Genomic DNA, 20,316 nt, shown 5'->3' with positions numbered 1-20,316 from the left:
TCTGAAGCACTTATCCTCTGGACCTGGGCCCTCAGCCCAAAACAGAGCAAGTTTCCAACCAAGGCGGTATCGGTTCACACCCACTGGGCAGCCTATTTGCCTCCGGTGTGAGCAGGCTGGACACATGGTAAGGGAGTGCCCAGTGGGTGGCGGGGGTCGGCAACAGGCACAGGGGGCACGCAGAGACTCGGGTCAAGCGGCACATAATAACACCAACGTTCCTCCCAGTGGCCATCAGGGAAACTAGCGCCCTCTAGTGCATGGAGCCTAGCATTAGATGGGGGTTTGTCAGGCTCAGACTCTCCTTTGAACACACCTACCTCTCACCGTGGCCTGATTGGGCAATGTCCTGTGGCAGATGTTAAAATGGGAGGAGTGGTGGTGAAATGTTTGGTTGACACAGGTTCAATGGTCTCTACCATCACTGAGGCCTTCTTTAAAGAACATTTTCAGGTTCTGGGGCAAGAACAGCTACGCTCCTGCGGGTGGCTGCAATTAAAGGCAGCCAACGGTCTTGATATTCCGTATCGAGGTTATTTGGAACTGGACGTGGAGGTCTTGGGGAAGGTGCTTCCCTCAATGGGCATTCTTGTGGTGCAAGACACCCTGGACACAGCAACCAGAGAGAAGAAGAACACCGTTCCCGGGTTGGTTGGGATGAATATCCTCCGGTGTTGCCTTCAAGAAATGTTCTGTCAGGAGCGCCCTAGTTTGTTTACTTCTTCATCTATGTCTTCAGTCCCGGCTTTTTGGAAGCATGCTTTATTAGCATGTCAGAGCTTTGAAGACCTCTTCGGCTCAGGTCATTTAGGTAGCGTATCCATTCCTCCGGGGCCATCAGTTCATGTTCCGGCCGGGTCCTTGAAATTTGTGTCTGCGACATGCCGACAGGGGCTGGGCCCCCTTGTGGCGTTGGGAATTCTTGAACCTGGAGAGAAAGAGTGGCAGTTGCCGCCGGACTTGATCATTCCAACCTCTTTACTTCCCCTCGGTAACGGCACTGTGCAAGTTCCAGTGGTCAATGTGGGGAACCAAGACCGCTGGCTAAGACCACGCACCACTCTAGGGCAACTGCATATGGTTGGTGTACACCCAGTAACCACTTCGGTTCGCTTCCAGGAGGAAGAGGATACACAGGGCACCTCTGTGCTGATTCGAGCAATGGAAGCCACCACCTCTCCACTACCTGGTCTTGCTGATCTTGCCTGGCCCAACTTAACTGACTTCCAACAGCAACAGGCTAGGTCCTTGCTTCAAAAATACAGCACCGCGTTTAGTTCTGGGGAAGGAGACTTGGGCTGTACATCCTTAATTGAACATGAGATCCATTTATTGGATGAGGCCCCAGTACGGCAGCGCTATCGCCGGCTTCCGCCCTCTCAATACGAGGCCGTTAAGGCACACATTCAAGGGCTGTTGGATCAAGTTGTAGTCAGACAGAGTAGTAGCCCCTATTCTTCTCCCATTGTAGTTGTGCAGAAGAAGGACGGGTCTATACGTCTTTGCGTTGACTATAGGCAGTTAAACGCGAAGACCCGTAAAGATGCCTTTCCCTTACCTCGAATAGAGGAGTCCTTGGATGCCCTTACCGGTGCCGGTTTATTTTCCACTCTTGACCTGGCAAGCGGGTACAATCAGGTGTCTATGATGGAGAGGGACCGGGCAAAGACAGCGTTTTGCACCCCATTTGGTCTCTTTGAATTCCAACGCATGCCATTTGGGTTGTGCAATGCCCCAGGAACCTTCCAACGACTTATGGAGAGGATCTTCGGTGACCAGCGTTTTCACTCTCTTCTCCTTTATTTGGATGATGTGGTGGTGTTTTCCTGTACTTTTGAGCAACATCTGGAACGCCTCGAGTTAGTGTTGGGCAGGTTGGTCCAACAGGGTCTGAAATTAAAACTGGAGAAATGTCACTTCTTTCAACCAGAGGTCAAATTCTTGGGGCATGTCATCTCTGCCTCTGGTGTGGCGACTGACCCTGATAAGATTAGTGCTGTCAGGGTTTGGAAGACACCTTCTACGGTGACAGAGCTCCGCTCGTTTCTTGGGTTCGCGTCATACTATCGACGCTTTGTAGAGGGATTCGCTAGGTATGCAGCTCCTCTGCATAAGCTGGTGGCAAAGCTGCAGCCAGGCCCAAAGAAGAAAAGAGTAGGTCGGTATTTCCCTACGAGATCATTGGGACTGGGGCTGTGAGCAGGCTTTCAACACCTTGAAGCAAATGCTGATTGGTGCACCGGTCCTTGGTTATGCTGATTTCAGCAAACCCTTTGTGCTCGAGATTGATGCCAGTGGGCTGGGACTCGGAGCAGTTTTATCCCAGGAGCAAGAAGGGGGGTTTCGGCGACCTATTGCATATGCGAGTAGGGGGCTCAGGCCACCGGAACTACTCTGCGATGAAACTCGAGGTCTTGGCATTAAAATGGGCGGTAAAAGAGAAGTACAGAGATTACCTCATTGGGGCTAAATTTACCATCCTGACAGACAACAACCCTCTCTGTTATCTCCAAACAGCCAAATTGGGTGCTGTTGAGCAGCGGTGGGCTGCGCAGCTAGCCCTTTTCGACTTCAAAATCGAGTACCGTCCAGGGGCGAGCAATAGGAACGCCGATGCCTTGTCTCGCTTACCTCCACCTCCGGTTCTGGATCAGGAGTCAGTGGTAGCTCCAGGGTTCACCGTTCCAGCTGAGGTTAGGGCCATCACTTCAGACATCTGGCCTGTAAGTTTGGCCAATCTTCACGCCATCGATGCTTCTCCAGTACGCACTAGGACAGATCTTGAGGTCCTTCAGTCCAGTGACCCGGTACTTGGGCCTTTTCTGAGGTATTGGAGGCGGGGGAAGCCCCCTACTGCAGAAGAGAGGGCCAATAATTCACCTGCGGTCACTGAAATTGTACGTCAGTGGTCCAATGTACAAGAGCAAGAGGGTGTTCTCTATCGGAAGAGTCATGTGCCAGGTAGTACGGAAGTGATCTTGCAGGTGTTGTTGCCTCAGCAGCTCCAAACAGAGGTGTTGACTGCCCTACACGACAACCATGGCCACCAGGGGGTGGAACGCACAACAGCACTAGTCCGCCAGCGCTGTTACTGGCCATTCATGCGTAAGGACATTGAGCGGTGGTGCCATGAATGCCAACGTTGTTTGGCTGCGAAGGCTGTGCAACCCAAGCTCCGGACATTTATGGGTAGTCTGTTGGCATCTAGGCCCCTTGAAATCCTTGCCATTGACTTTACCCTGCTGGAAAAGTCCAGTGATGGAAAGGAAAATCTTCTAGTCATAACAGACGTGTTTTCTAAATTCTCGCAGGCGTACCCCACAGTGGACCAAAAAGCATCCACTGTGGCCAAAGTCTTGACAGAACAATGGTTTTACATCTATGGCGTCCCACAACGCATTCACACTGACCAAGGTCGAAACTTCGAAGGAGAACTGTTCCATCGTCTATGCCAACTTTATGGTATACAGAAGTCTCGCACAAGCCCATATCATCCAGAAGGGATGCTTCGCACTCTGCTTCGCACTCTGCCTCCTGAGAAGAAGAGAAGGTGGCCGGTTCATCTGCCCCAAGTGTTGTTCGCCTACAACACCACAGTACATCAGTCCACAGGGCTTTCACCATACGAACTGATGTTCGGTCGCAAGCCCACCCTTCCCGTGGACTTACTTCTGGGTAACATAGACCCATCGCATGAGCTGACGACTGAGCAATGGGTTGCTGAACATCGTGAACACCTTTCCGAAGTCTATCGCCAGGCACGGGCTCGCCTTGAGGCATCGGCAGCAGATAGAGCCAGACACAGGACAACTCCCTTGCCCCTCTTGCCACCAGGTACATTAGTGTATCGACGCTCACACTTGCCTGGGCGTCATAAGATCCAAGACCATTGGGACAGTACACTCTATGAGGTGGTACGGTGCTTAGACGAGGTTGGCACGTTGTATAAGATCAGGCCGAGGGGTCAACAGGGGCCAGAACGGAACATACACCGCCAGGAGCTGCGCCCTCTTCCGCTTGAACCATCTTCAAAGCCTGCTATAGCAGGGGACTCACCCTCTACATCTGGGGTGCGTGACCTCAGAGTAGAGGATCCACAGGCCACTGATTCACAGGGCAGTGTGGAGGAGGAAGGTGACGGTTGCAGTTGATCCGCCCCAGGTAGACACGCCGCCTGTACCCGCTTTGTCTCTTGCTGCTGAGCCCCAGTCTCCTGCTTCAGGACAACCTGACGTGATTGATTCTGCCAGTGAGGAGGGCGCTGAAAGTGTTCAGGGGGACGATGAGGTCGCAACGGCGCTTGGCGATGTGCCAGCGCTGAGGAGGCCACCACCCTAATCCCCATAACCTCCCGTGTACTACCATCAGGCAGGTGGATCGCGATGAAGGGCCAGTGGCACACTCCATAGCAAGTACCATCACCGCTGTGTTCAGGCCATGGACATAGTGGGTTGCTTTGTCACCGGGACGGTGACAATTAAGGGGGGGGTGAATGTAGCGGGTAGAGTATGGTGTTGAGTAGGAAGTGCCACTTGGTGTCTGGCAACGCAAGCCAATCGCGTGCCGAGTGCAATTAGGTGGCACAGGTGGCATGTCATTTCAAATGGTGGCGGGAGCCTGCCAAAGATTGCTTTGTTGGTGGTGCAGTGGAGCTGGGAGGTTGTGTTTGTTGTGCGGGCCGTGAAGTCGGAAGGTTGTGCGTTTTTAGTGCGAAAACGTGAGGGTAAGTTCATTTCTTCTAAGCGCTCATCTTTCCCCTGTTGTAATTTCACATGGTTGATTTCACGTCTGTTTGTTTTGTAGTGATTTGGGGCTTATCGATCACTAAACCGTATGCAACGTGCCTACATTGTCTTTTGGGAGTTTGCTTGGTGAACTCTGAGTAACTGGGGAAGTGTCTGGATCGCAGTTGATGTAAGTTGTGACTTATTTCTCGCCATGGCTAACCATCGGATGTTTGTATCGTTGACCCTTACCGCTGCCCTTGTTTGTTGGCAGATACTGCACTGAGCCGCCGACGCTCGAATTTAATCTTTCCTACAGAAGCACGGGCGCTCACGTTAAACCCTTCTGCGCTGCATTGTTACAACTTCGTTGGAAAGTTTCACCAACTTTTAACTACACCGGTCTCAATGTAAGTTCCCTGACTCAGTCTTGTCCTTGCTGCCGCCTTATAATTTTGCTAGATGATTGCCTGACTTGGCTGGCTATTGTGTTTGCATTGTAGCCCAAGAACAAAGCGTCAGCCACTGACTGATGGGCGGCCGGTGAACGCGCGTTTCTCCAGTTCTGAGGAGGACCATTTTAGGAGTCACAGCCACTGTTTTTCTTTCGTTAATTTGTTTATGTTTTCTTTTTGAGTTTGGTGGGGCAAACTTTAACACTCAGCATTTTAATCGGATAGACTGTGCGCAGCTTTGGGCCTACAGACCTATGTTGCGCGGGTTTGGTCACAAGCGGCCCGCGGTCGCCCGATATTTTAATCAACCCGACCGCAACTCGGACCGCGAATATTAATTAGGACAAAATTATACCCGACCCGCAATCCGACCCGCTTATTTACAAAATGTGTGCTTTTGGTTATAGGCTGCATGCAGTGTGACAGTAGGCCATTTCTGTAAAAACAAACTAATTTATTTACGAAACTTGATGCAGTAGAACTACACGCAGTAAGCATGCAGGACATAATGTTTGCGCAGGAGAAAGAATGAGAATAAGAGCGCAAGCACGCACGCAACGCACAAAGGATAAGAACACTAGGATAAGATTTGAAGTCCATGGACATACATCTTTCTTTCGAAAACAGAAATGGTGAGGCGAGGTAGGCAAGAGAGATACATTGCTGGTCAAAACGTTAGCGTAAGAACTGGTTTATAATGCTGAATGAAACACAAAGCTTTACTAAAGCACATCCACTGTTTAAAGTCACAAACACAACGAACTAAGGTAACTTTTATGCATGCGCGAACCTATACATACCGGTAGATATGGCTGTGTAGTCTGTGCCATAACATTTATTCCTGCAGGCTGCCCGTTTTGGCTGTCATACTTTTAAATGGCTTCGCAAGAAGTAGGCCTAGACCATAACCATAGCCTATATCGCTTTTCCTGAAGGGGTGTCTTTATTATTTTAACTCGCGTCTTGCTTCTTTACTGTTGACTTTACTGTATTGATGCTTTACTGTATTGATGCTAGCTTTCTCGTGATATTTTAAGTAGGCCTATTTGTAGAAAAAATATATTTAATTAATTTTAACTGACCCGCCCGCAAATGACCCGAATATCATTAAAATATTTTGTTTATGACTCATAACCGCGGGTGACCGCGGGCGACCGCTTAATTTCGGGCAGACCGCGCAACACTGCTACAGACCATAGGTGAGCCACTACGTGGCCCAGCGCAGTAACTCCTGTTTGTCTGTTTGCTGGCTCGGTGTGTGTGTATGCGTGTGTGAGAGAGTGTGTTGGTTTGTGCGTCCATGTTTGTCTGTGTTTGTCTATTTAACCGCTTAGGGCTATGTGCAATATATTTGTCTGAGGACAGTCCTTGTTTGCAGTGCTGAATGTGTGCGGTGCAGAATCAAATAACTATCAGTGTGTACAAATATTTATCTAAACTTGTGTGCAGTGAATATTGTGTGCAATATATGGTGTGAAATCTATTAGTAGCCTATTATTATTTCCTTTATGCGCATTTATTTTGGTTTGAAGTGATCACCTGTGAATATTGTACCATGCTTGTTTGATACTTATTTATTGACTGTCCAACTACAGATTGTTGCTTCATGCCTGAGCGGCTACTATTTATTGTATGTATTGCCTCAATGATTTGTTGTTAATACATTTTCTACTTTTGATTACATCAGCCCCAATTGTTCCTTTACACGAACAGCCTGCATTAAGGCATTTAAGAGGTCAAAAGGTGTTTTGCGCTCAGTAGCGCCCCCTTCTGGTTACATTAGTAATTTATATTGTTGGTTGGTTTAATATTGTTGCCAACGAAGTCATTGTCCTACACCATGAGTCTCCAACACATTGCTCTCAAGCTACCAGTAGCACGCAGCCCCAGGTTAACCTACATTTAAACACAATTGTTGCTGCCAGGCATCAGCCTACGAATTTTATAAAAAAGTAAATCATGCATAATTTAAAAAATAACTAAATTTAGGCTATCTTAGACCTCTTTGGCTATACGGAATAAGGTTTCCCTTGCAGCACAGCACACGTTCCGTGAATGAATGAATGAATGAAAGCGGATGCTTATCTCGCAATAAGCGGATGGACATCCCGACACTCTTTCATACATGAAACTTAATAGTGACCCAATGCCATTGATAGCCTACCGGTATACTGCTCCAAACGAAAAGTATAGGCCTATGTCTCACAGTAAAACGCAAGAAATGAAGGCCTATAACTGACTCGAATAGGCTACAAGCCATGGTCCAAATAAAGGTGCTGTGCTTTGCCCAGCCATAAATTCAGGATTCACGATAGTCTGTCCCCTAAACATTCCTCACCCGTTATCTGGACATGCATGAAAACATTTGAAAACAAAACTCACTGCCATGTAATATTTGATCGCTGTTTTGCTACTAATTATCTTTCACGTGAATACGCACAGAAAGTGAAAGTAGGCCTACTATGCGCTCCGTGTCTGTAGCTGTCTGTTCACGTTCGCAATCGATTATAACGTTCCTCAAATGGAGAAAACAATTCTTCACTGATTCTTCACATTCTTTGTAAATTTTAAATTAAAATACTACATAGCACCATTAATTAACATACTGTGCACCACAAATACCATGACCTGCAATCCAAACTCAGTACCTGCAGCAATTCAGGTTTAATGTCTGCAGCTAAAGAAATGGTCTGTTCTGTTCTAGGATCAGTTCCCTCTACTGTAGGACGAGAAAAGAAGAATTGTATTACATATATATGCCACTTTCAACTACAAAGTCCTTCTGTGAGAGAGAAAGGACAATGAGGTACATAATCAAATCTGGTAAGGAGTTGTAGGAGACACACACACACACACACACACACACAGTCATATACTGTACGAGGAGTTTCTGATGTTCTGAATTGAATAAAAACCCTTTTCTCCCTTTTTGTTCTGTTGATTATGTACCTCATTGTCAGCAACTCCTCTCCTTAGGTTTTTTATTCAGTCATTCGAACATTATTGGGGTAAGTGTTGCTTTCTTTCAGGCTATGTTTGGGGCAGTGTCTTCTCAGCTGGTCCTATTTCCAGTCAATAGAGAAAGTAACTGTGTGTGCACAGACGAGTGCAAATGCATGTAGGCTATACTCTGCTATAGGTTTAAGTAAAGCATGGTTTAGTGGAATAACTGCGAAATTTGTTCAAACTATTCGCCAGTCACAGTGACCATGTGTTTTAGACTGTCATGATGGGGCCCAATGTGTTGATTGTTAGCCATAACCTTGTATGGCAGGGAAATAATTAGACCTTAACCTTTGACCTTGAGTACATATCAGTTCATCTAGACTTTATAATGAATAACTGTGCTAGGTTTAATGAAGATCTATCGATCTGCTTTGGAGATACAGCCCAAACACTGTATTTGTGTGACCTAATGCGACCTTGACCTTTCACCTCAAGACCTTGAGTGCAAGATCAGTTGATTAAGCCCTCATAGTGAGTAAGTTGTTATGGATCTTTCCACCGGCATGTGAGATATTGGATAATATCCAGATGTCCTGCTAGCATAAGATTTTGGGTAGTAATCAATAAAATGTTCTTTTGCTGTATTTACTACCACCGGCTTTGACCCTTTTTCAGGCTAATTCGCTTAGAGTAACGGGGACCCGGGTTTGAGTCCGGCCTGGGTCATTTCCTGATCCCAACCCATCTCTCTCTCCCACTTGCTTCCTGCCAGTTTCTTCACTATCCTATCTGAAGGCAAAAAAGAAGAAGCTAGCATGTTAAACCACTTAGCACCAGTTTACCACTTGTAATACCACATTGTACCATGTGTGGCCGCTGTATTGTATACAACGGTCAGTGGAGGAGTGTCCTGTGGCTGCGTTTGTAGTGTTTTTATGAAAAATTGTATTATGTAGTGTTTTTATGAATTTGAATTCTGGTGTGGTGAAGCTGTGGTGAAATGCAGGGTTAATGTAAGCTAAACAAATAGGCTTGGTGCCAAGAATGACCGATAAAGGACTTGAAGCCTGGAGTGACTGGTCAGCAAGGTTAGAGGTCAGAAAAAGGAAATAGCATGAAGCCTCAGCTACCTATGTCTACCCTAATCTGGGGAAGAAGACATAGGAGATGTCTTCTATTCTGAGTTCACACAAACAAGTGACGATTACTTGACAGGGGTATAAGAGCCATGTACAAAATGTCAGAATAAGCTTACTTTATGAACTAATACTTACAACACAGTCTGGAAGTATTCTTTCACTTTGTCTAAATTATTCTGAGTTTTAATCAGTGGATTGGAATTTGACACAACACGCTCAAGACAACTAGAATCCTACAGAATTCCACTTAGCTTTTTTAAACTCAGCCCATATCATCAGACATGCTAACTGCAAACTGTTATTGAGGTCAATTAAGGTCAGACATGTTAAAGCTAATAAAACAGTTAAACCATCATCAGATGACAAGTACAAAAATAATGCATTTAATTTAAGGAACATTCAAAACTGATAAAATGTAACACTGATGTTTGCCTTTTGTATTTGTCATTTCTCATGTGAACTTTAGGGACAAGGGAGGTCAAACATGGCTCCAGTCCTGTGTTCCAAAACAGATCTGTCCCCTTCAGACCAACAAGCTCTGGTCCAGTTAAGGACTGTATCCGTGGTGCTGGTGGACTGTTGTAGAACACTGGGCCAGCAAAAGACAGACGACAGCAACAGAAAGCAGCCCAACACTCGTAAGATCTCTCTCTCTCTCTCCCTTCAGTCACTCACTCTGACATGAGATTATATACAAAACTGACATGAAATTATATACAAAATCTATAGCAAATCTCATTATAAATGTAAATAAATCAAAGGGCCACACAACACAACATTCCATACTGGATTTGGCTTGCAGGGTAGCATTTGAGACCCCTGGTCTAAATAACTAGTTGATAAAACCAGATTTATTCTCTTCATGAAGAGAGTCTGGCCTCTTATATTTGGGTATCGTTTTCAACTCTAGCATCGTAATGGCCGTAGTCTTTACGTCAACTTTGAAATCATTGGTCATTCTTATGGCCATGCTTGATATTCAGAGCATGTTGAATGGTATTGTCATGTTGTCATTCATATTGTTGACACAAAAAATCCCATAAATACCGTATGTTTTAATTCCGTATCGCCCACCCCTACTCAAATAACATGATGTAATAAAACTGTTCATGTTTTATGTGCTGTGCATAGGTGTGCGTTCTCATATACTGTGTATATATATATATATATATGTGTGTGTGTGTGTGTGTTTTGGCAGAAGCATCATCTCGGAGACCCCAGCATTCCCCTCCATGTCACATACAGAGACAGATAAATCCAAAAAACACTCCTGTTCTGTGTGTGGTAGAAACTTCCACTTCCAGTCTCAGCTCAGGAAACATCATTATGTCCACACAGGTAAGAGGCCACACTCCTGCTCTTTGTGTGGTAGGGGTTTAACTTCACTTAAAGATCTCAAAAGGCATCAGGAGATTCACACAGGAGAGAGGCCATTCCTGTGCACTGACTGTGGTAAGAAGTTTACCTGTAAAGGAGATCTCAAAACACACCAGCGCACTCACACTGGAGAGAGGCCGTACCACTGCGATCAGTGTGGCAAGAGCTTTACTCAAGGAAACAAACCTCAAAATACACCAGCGGATTCACACAGGAGAGAGGCCATTCCAGTGCACTGATTGTGTTAAGAAGTTTACCTTTAAAAGAGATCTCAGAAAACACTCACTCACGCGCACTCACACAGGAGAGAGGCCACATTTTTGCACTCAGTGTGGCAAGAGTTATTCTACTCTTCGATGTCTAAAAAAACATCAGTGTAAACATGCCGGACAGAATATGTAGACTTGCCCTGAGATATACTATTTCATGTTCTGTGTTCCAGTTTTTCAACAGTTATGTTTCTCCATGTGTGTAGTCTGATGTTTGTATTAAAAGATGTGTATGAATGTTTTGGGAGTTATTGCATATTTCATACCGATGCATTATTCCTCTGTAGGTGTGGTAGCATTTGTGGAGAGTTTTGCACATTGGTGAATGTGTGTCATATATTCTTGTTATAGTATCCCAGAAATTCTGAACCCATCTGAGCCTTGACATTTGGAGTCTATTCATTTAGCTTTGGGACACATACACATGAACACACACTCACTTTGAAGCTGTTTATTTAGCATAGGCATTCTTTTCCCAGCCAACAGCCAGACATAATATTGACATCTGGCCTGATGAACATGGCCAAGGAGAGAGGGGGCCCTAATTTCAGTGCTGTGCAAAGTCAGTCTATGAGCAAAGTTCTTGTAAATGAACCAACGGCATTACGTCTGTATTTAGGATGTTTCCCATGGTATTACATTTGCAAATAGATTTGGCTTAGTTATTAAGCAGGCCTCAGTTAGACTGGCCAGCATTTAAAGTAGCGCCCACAGCACTCACAGCAATCAGGATTGTACTCCATGGTTTTGGATGGTACCTTTGAATTTCTTTGGTGTTATCTATCTGGCCCTACCCCAGCAACATTGTGGCCTTGACCAGAGAGAGTCTACCATGGCGGAACAACATGTGCACTGGGCATGTCATGTCTATGTAGTACAGTTGCCATACAATAAATGCTTTTCTTTCTTCCTATTTCTGTTTGTATATGTATATTTCTGTACAACAAGGTGTGTGTACATTGGGAGTCACTGGGTATTTCACTGTTCAGGGTTATACAGTGGTATATTCTGATGGGGTGTGTTTGTGTGATATGGGTTTTTTGGTACTCACTTTTTATTGTATTTGGTGAGTAACAACATATATGAAAGTCATTGTTACAATACAGATAACCCAAACATACCCCCCACCACATGGGATACAACACAACTATCAGTGTAGCACAGTCAGTATAGAACATTCCACTTAGTTTCTCTCCAGTAAAATGTCTTGAACTCTGGCAATTCCATTTCTCCAAGTTTGTATTGTCCGAGGAGTAGCGCCATTAATCTTGGCAGAAGAAAGTTCAAGAAAAAAAATCTCTAAGAATGTATTCAGCCAATGCTTATGGGCTAAGTTGTGGGGTGGAACCCAAACTTGAATAATGATCTTTCTAGACCTTTTATTCATGCATTCAAGTTGGAGTCATCATTGAGAAGGTGTAAAACAGGATCCATAGGAAGTTGAATATCAATGAGATCAGACAATGAAACACCTTATTCCAAAAATCATAAATCTTAGGGCAGTCCCACATTATATGCATGAAAGTCCCCAAAGCATTTTGTGAGCACAAAGCACAAAATGGATGTGGAGCTTGACCGATTAAGTGTCTGACTCTAGGAGTAAGATAAGCTCTATGAGATATCTTCATATGAATAAACTGATGATTTGGTTTTGAGAAGAGGTGTGATAAGTGGTAAGATATCATGATCATACAACAAAAATAAACCAGGGGGAACATGTTGCCCAGAAATTTGCTAAAAGAAATCCCCCAAAAGTTACCCCATGTATCATCTTAAGAATGCATACACTAGCACAGAGGGGAAACCATATGCACAGGTCACACACAGACTTGTAATCTTAGAAGACGCACCACAACAACATCAACCAAAGAGGGCCTGCTTTTGTGACATTTTCAGAACTTCAGGTTTGAATTTAAAATGTAAAATGTAAAGTGCATTGAAAAAATGTCATTTCAAAATATATTTTAACCACTAAATGTTTGATTTTGAAAATGCAACATAAAGCAAAAAAAGCCGCGTGCAGCGTAAATATTCATTTCTTATCCTGTACGCAAGGGGGCGGTAGGATTGTTTAGTTTACTGGTCCTTTCAGGCTTTAGGCCTTTTTAGGCTTGCTCCGATATTTAGGAAGCAAACGTGTCTTGTTTATGCGTTAGATATAGCCTATTAAGCTTTGTTTTTGCATTACAAGGGGATTGGCAAGATAGGGTAGAGTATTGTACGCTTGCAGTAGCATACGGCTTTGGTGTTGTTAAGTTGATATCTGCGTGAAGTCTCCACTTCATGTTGCTTGGTAACTTTCCAAGCGCAATGCAAAGATCGGAAGGTCTTCACCTCGCGCCTCCAACGGTTGTTGTCTCCGGCTACGGAGGTCCCGCCCGTTCATCCTTGGTCAGTTTAAGGGCGACATCACTCTGCGTTCCCTGGGGGTTTCTGGCCAAATCAATGATCTGTAGTTTGTAGGGGAGCGCGGGGCACAAAGTAACGCGGGGTTAAATGTAACACGGACTTTTTCCCTATTTGCAGGGGGTTGATCGAGGCATGCTATTGGTCAGTTAATCACATTACTATGAGACGGTGTTCCACAAATTTTCATTCAGTATGGACGTGTTTCCACGTAGATCTGCAGCAAAACGCCTTTTGAAGACATCAACGTAAATGTCTAGGTGGTACTTGTCTTTCCATTACTGAGTTGTGGGTGCAGCTCACTGACTCCAATCTTGTATCATCTTAATAACCGTCTTGTAGGCTAAAAATGAACACCGTTTTGAAGCATGTAGCCAACTCATAGCAGGAGCTAGCTCATCTTATAACAAACGTGACCCAGCGGGGTTAGTTGTAACGCCCTGTTACAACTAAGCCACTCATACTGTACAATGATGTTGCAATACAAAAATATGCGCGTATTAGTGTTAGTTTAGTTAGTTTTTGTGATGTTTTGCATTTTTCCTCATGTGTTTTCAGGTTTGAGGGCTTTTCTTGGCAGGATTGACCTTGGTTAGACTCTTTGCTTCCATTGGCGCATATTTCTCATCTCCGTATAGAAAATAAAGTAAATTTTCGACACACGTCTGTTGTTAGTTTATGACTTTATCATAAATAGTCAGATCCTATTCTATCATACACATTCAGATACATTTATTGAATTAATTTAATTAAAAACAGCCTTTGGGATGAGTGTTACAACTAACCCCGCATATGGGGCAGGTTTTAACATTTCACCTATCGCCACTCTCGGTGGAATTGTAAAAGAACAGTAGCTCCTACAAACAAACTTCCAGTGCATATGTGTAACAGAGATATGTATGTTGCTTGTTAAAAAATATAACTAGTAAAACTCAAATGATTTTAGAATTATTTAGACATAACCAAAAAGTGTTACTTTGTGCCCCGCGCTCCCCTACACCCTGACTCTCTCTCTCTCTCTCTCTGTGTGTGTGTGTGTGTGTGTGTAGATGGATGAGATCCATCAGCATCTGGATATGAGTCACAGACAAGCCTGCATCAACCTGGAGAAGGCCACTCAATTCATCACACAAGCATTTCAGGTAGACTAACATTATCTCATACACCAATGAATTTGTAGCATGACGGACTGAGACTGTTTGCCATCACTGCAACTCCTTTGCTTTGTCTATCCTCCAGCTCAATAGCATCAATGGTGAAAAGCACCTTCTAAAGTAGGTATACAGTGGTTTATTATGATGGTTCCACACATCAGAACTGGTATCACAGGGAAAATCATTTTTATTTCTGAACCGTAGTAGGCTACCTTCACAATATACAATTTTCTGTTAGTTTTAAGGTAGCAGTCCTCCCACCTGCTAGTCTGCTGACACTTTTGATGTGTGTTTTGAGATCAATGACGAAGAATATTCACACAGGACAGCTTTTCTTGTTGGGTCTCACTGGGTGGTAAAAGTTGCCATGACTGTCAGGTGCATTAACAGCTAACCACCTTAAAGGACATGCGAACACTAACAACAGCACAGCTGGTACTGGTAAGCGCCTTCTAGGATGCCAGTTAGGTTCTTCTGGCAGATTGGTTGACAATGGCATGCTGTGATAGCCTGGCCACACCCACCTGGATCTCCTTTCTGGGAGATACTAGTCTGGAACCCCATTATTCACTAACGTTTCCATCGTTTCCAGATAAATCAGTGACTATAGTTATAGTTATAGCATTATAGTTTTAAAATCGAAAGTGGCTGTGGCAAACGGTAGTGATAGAAATGCATGGGGTTTAGTTCATAATGCCAATATGGCAGTTGTCTACACATTTCCCGCCCCTTCCGCAGCCAAAAGTCAACATGTGAACACACCGCGGCAATCATGCTGTGTGTTGTGAATACATTGGACCAATCATGTGTTGTGATCTCTCCGCTTGAGAGAGTTTGGTGTCGTGAAGCCTTGTGCGCACGTAGTTCTGGCCGAAATAGATGCCCAATAAGTGCCCAAAGTGTGTTGCAATATGGCCGCCAGTGGAGGGACTTGCCTAAAGGGACTTTGCACTTAACTTCAAAAGTAATTTTAAACGTCACCATGTTTGCTGTTGGTATGTATCAGCATGAAATAGGTAGAAACCAGGAGCTCTGCGTGTTGATTGGCCGTCTGGAGGAGAGGGAGGCGGAGACTGAGAAGAGCCTGACGGAGCATGTGCAGTCAAACCTACAGCTGACGCTGAAGATTAAAGAACTACAGAAACTCCTGGAGGAAAAAGACAACTCACTCACACAAGCCAATCAGGTCTGTGTGTGTGTTCGCATGTGTGTGTGTGTGTGTTTGTGTGTGTGTGTGTGTGTGTGTGTGTGTGTAGAGGAAGAAAACTCACTGAGTTGCAAATCCACATTTAGTCTGTAATTCCATTAGAGATTACTATGTACAGTACATGGCGTTTTATGTGTAGAGTGTGTGTTGTATGATTTCAGTCCCCCCCCCCCCTCCCCCCCTCTGTCTGTGAGTGAGAGAGATGAGCAGGATTTTAACAGACATAATGTGTGTGTGTGTGTGTGTGTGTGTGTGTGTGTGTGTGCGCGTGTGTGTTCATAAAGACTGTGGCTCTCCTAAAGAATGAACTAAGGGATGTTCAACAGTTTCAAAGCCAGCAGAGTAATCATAGGTACGCACACACACACACACATGAACATATTACAAAATCCACCATAGACTGCATATTGATGTTTATGTTTTTTATTTGTCCTTCTACAATGTCCGTCTAATGCTAAAAGTCAGCTAGACTTGTTTGATGGTCAGCCTTCTCAGTTGCTGGTCTGGACCGACTATCAGGATCCAATCTCGGGGATTAAAGAGGAAGAGGGCAGTGATAGAGATGGAGATTACAGGCAATCTGGTAAGGAGTTGTAGGACACACATGCACACACACACACACACTCAGTCATACACGAGGAGTTTCTGATGTTCTGGATTGAAAAAAACCTCTTCTCCCTTTTTGTTCTGTTGATTATGTACCTCATTGTCCTTTCTCTCTCACAGAAGGACTTTGTAGTTGAAAGTGGCATATATATGTAATACAATTCTTCTTTTCTCGTCCTACAGTAGAGAGAACTGATCCTAGAACAGAACAGACCATTTCTTCAGCTGCAGACATTAAACCTGAGCTGCTGCAGGTACTGAGTTTGGATTGCAGGTCATGGTATTTGTGGTGCACAGTATGTTAATTAATGGTGCTATGTAGAGTTTTATTTTAATTAAAAATTTACAAAGAATGTGAAGAATCAACCGTCTTGACCTAATATTAAAAACGCCGAGATACTTTAGAATCTATGCTGTCCAGATATCCAGTGAAGCTAGCATGCTCGGGGGCGCTATGGCACAACTGGCTACCCTTTTTCAGGCTAATTCGCTTAGAGTAACGGGGACCCGGGTTTGAGTCCGGCCTGGGTCATTTCCTGATCCCAACCCATCTCGCTCTCCCACTTGCTTCCTGCCAGTTTCTTCACTATGCTATCTGAAGGCAAAAAAGAAGAAGCTAGCATGTTAAACCACTTAGCACCAGTTTACCACTTGTAATACCACATTGTACCATGTGTGGCCGCTGTATTGTATACAACGGTCAGTGGAGGAGTGTCCTGTGGCTGCGTTTGTAGTGTTTTTATGAAAAATTGTATTATGTAGTGTTTTTATGAATTTGAATTCTGGTGTGGTGAAGCTGTGGTGAAATGCAGGGTTAATGTAAGCTAAACAAATAGGCTTGGTGCCAAGAATGACCGATAAAGGACTTGAAGCCTGGAGTGACTGGTCAGCAAGGTTAGAGGTCAGAAAAAGGAAATAGCATGAAGCCTCAGCTACCTATGTCTACCCTAATCTGGGGAAGAAGACATAGGAGATGTCTTCTATTCTGAGTTCACACAAACAAGTGACGATTACTTGACAGGGGTATAAGAGCCATGTACAAAATGTCAGAATAAGCTTACTTTATGAACTAATACTTACAACACAGTCTGGAAGTATTCTTTCACTTTGTCTAAATTATTCTGAGTTTTAATCAGTGGATTGGAATTTGACACAACACGCTCAAGACAACTAGAATCCTACAGAATTCCACTTAGCTTTTTTAAACTCAGCCCATATCATCAGACATGCTAACTGCAAACTGTTATTGAGGTCAATTAAGGTCAGACATGTTAAAGCTAATAAAACAGTTAAACCATCATCAGATGACAAGTACAAAAATAATGCATTTAATTTAAGGAACATTCAAAACTGATAAAATGTAACACTGATGTTTGCCTTTTGTATTTGTCATTTCTCATGTGAACTTTAGGGACAAGGGAGGTCAAACATGGCTCCAGTCCTGTGTTCCAAAACAGATCTGTCCCCTTCAGACCAACAAGCTCTGGTCCAGTTAAGGACTGTATCCGTGGTGCTGGTGGACTGTTGTAGAACACTGGGCCAGCAAAAGACAGACGACAGCAACAGAAAGCAGCCCAACACTCGTAAGATCTCTCTCTCTCTCTCCCTTCAGTCACTCACTCTGACATGAGATTATATACAAAACTGACATGAAATTATATACAAAATCTATAGCAAATCTCATTATAAATGTAAATAAATCAAAGGGCCACACAACACAACATTCCATACTGGATTTGGCTTGCAGGGTAGCATTTGAGACCCCTGGTCTAAATAACTAGTTGATAAAACAAGATTTAATCTCTTCATGAAGAGAGTCTGGCCTCTTATATTTGGGTATCGTTTTCAACTCTAGCATCGTAATGGCCGTAGTCTTTACGTCAACTTTGAAATCATTGGTCATTCTTATGGCCATGCTTGATATTCAGAGCATGTTGAATGGTATTGTCATGTTGTCATTCATATTGTTGACACAAAAAATCCCATAAATACCGTATGTTTTAATTCCGTATCGCCCACCCCTACTCAAATAACATGATGTAATAAAACTGTTCATGTTTTATGTGCTGTGCATAGGTGTGCGTTCTCATATACTGTATATATATATGTGTGTGTGTGTGTGTGTGTGTGTGTGTGTGTGTGTGTGTGTTTTGGCAGAAGCATCATCTCTCTCATCCTCGGAGACCCCAGCATTCCCCTCCATGTCACATACAGAGACAGATAAATCCAAAAAACACTCCTGTTCTGTGTGTGGTAGAAACTTCCACTTCCTGTCTCAGCTCAGGAAACATCATTATGTCCACACAGGTAAGAGGCCACACTCCTGCTCCTTGTGTGGTAGGGGATTCACTTCACTTAAAGATCTCAAAAGGCATCAGGAGATTCACACAGGAGAGAGGCCATTCCTGTGCACTGACTGTGGTAAGAAGTTTACCTGTAAAGGAGATCTCAAAACACACCAGCGCACTCACACTGGAGAGAGGCCGTACCACTGCGATCAGTGTGGCAAGAGCTTCACTCAAGGGGACAGTCTCAAAATACACCAGCGGATTCACACAGGAGAGAGGCCATTCCAGTGCACTGATTGTGATAAGAAGTTTACCTGTAAAGGACATCTAAGACAACACTTGCGCACTCACACTGGAGAGAGGCCATTCTGTTGCAATCAGTGTGGCAAGAGCTTTACTCAACGGGCACATCTCAAAACACACCAGCGGATTCACACAGGAGACAGGCAATTCCTGTGCACTGACTGTGGTAAGAAGTTTACCTGTAAAAGATATCTCAGAAAACACTTGCGCACTCACACTGGAGAGAGGCCGTACCACTGCGATCAGTGTGGCAAGAGCTTCACTCAAGGGAACGACCTCAAAATACACCAGCGGATTCACACAGGAGAGAGGCCGTACCACTGCGATCAGTGTGGCAAGAGCTTCACTCAAGGGAACAAGCTCAAAATACACCAGCGGATTCACACAGGAGAGAGGCCGTACCACTGCGATCAGTGTGGCAAGAGCTTTACTGAAGGGGACAAGCTCAAAATACACCAGCGGATTCACACAGGAGAGAGGCCGTACCACTGCGATCAGTGTGGCAAGAGCTTTACTCAAGGGGACAAGCTCAAAATACACCAGCGGATTCACACAGGAGAGAGGCCGTACCACTGCGATCAGTGTGGCAAGAGCTTTACTCAAGGGGACAAGCTCAAAATACACCAGCGGATTCACACAGGAGAGAGGCCGTACCACTGTGATCAGTGTGGCAATAGCTTCACTCAAGGGAACGACCTCAAAATACACCAGCGGATTCACACAGGAGAGAGGCCATTCCAGTGCACTGATTGTGATAAGAAGTTTACCTGTAAAGGACATCTAAGACAACACTTGCGCACTCACACAGGAGAGAGGCCACATTTTTGCACTCAGTGTGGTAAGAGTTATTCTACTCTTCGATGTCTAAAAAAACATCAGTGTAAACATGCCGGACAGAATATGTAGACTTGCCCTGAGATATACTATTTCATGTTCTGTGTTCCATTTTTTCAACAGTTATGTTTCTCCATGTGTGTAGTCTGATGTTTGTATTAAAAGATGTGTATGAATGTTTTGGGAGTTATTGCATATTTCATACCAATGCATTATTCCTCTGTAGGTGTGGTAGCATTTGTGGAGAGTTTTGCACATTGGTGAATGTGTGTCATATATTTTTGTTATAGTATCCCAGAAATTCTGAACCCAAATCTGAGCCTTGACATTTGGAGTCTATTCATTTAGCTTTGGGACACATACACATGAACACACACTCACTTTGAAGCTGTTTATTTAGCATAGGCATTCTTTTCCCAGCCAACAGCCAGACATAATATTGACATCTGGCCTGATGAACATGGCCAAGGAGAGAGGGGGCCCTAATTTCAGTGCTGTGCAAAGTCAGTCTATGAGCAAAGTTCTTGTAAATGAACCAACGGCATTACGTTTGTATTTAGGATGTTTCCCATGGTATTACATTTGCAAATAGATTTGGCTTAGTTATT

At 44.2% G+C, this 20,316-nt stretch overlaps 1 protein-coding gene across 1 annotated transcript; it reads left to right on the top strand.

Annotated features, from left to right (window-relative positions):
* Positions 1-408: 408 nt before the first annotated feature.
* LOC143114980 (uncharacterized) lies at positions 409-20,015 on the top strand. The gene is made up of 4 exons (XM_076276819.1): positions 409-647; positions 18,625-18,804; positions 19,057-19,712; positions 19,999-20,015. Exons 1-4 carry the CDS (start codon positions 409-411, stop codon positions 20,013-20,015), a joined length of 1,092 nt encoding a protein of 363 aa, XP_076132934.1.
* The last annotated feature ends 301 nt before the right edge of the window (positions 20,016-20,316 follow it).

The sequence above is a fragment of the Alosa pseudoharengus genome, unplaced genomic scaffold (genome assembly GCF_046254945.1).
Source record: "Alosa pseudoharengus isolate Yale_2024_CS ecotype anadromous, Long Island Sound unplaced genomic scaffold, YU_APseudo_1.1 YU_APseudo_1.1_scf_9, whole genome shotgun sequence".
NCBI classification, from domain to species: Eukaryota; Metazoa; Chordata; class Actinopteri; order Clupeiformes; family Clupeidae; genus Alosa; species Alosa pseudoharengus.
Note: the sequence above shows the minus strand (reverse complement) of the source record. Positions and strands in the feature narration are given on the sequence as shown.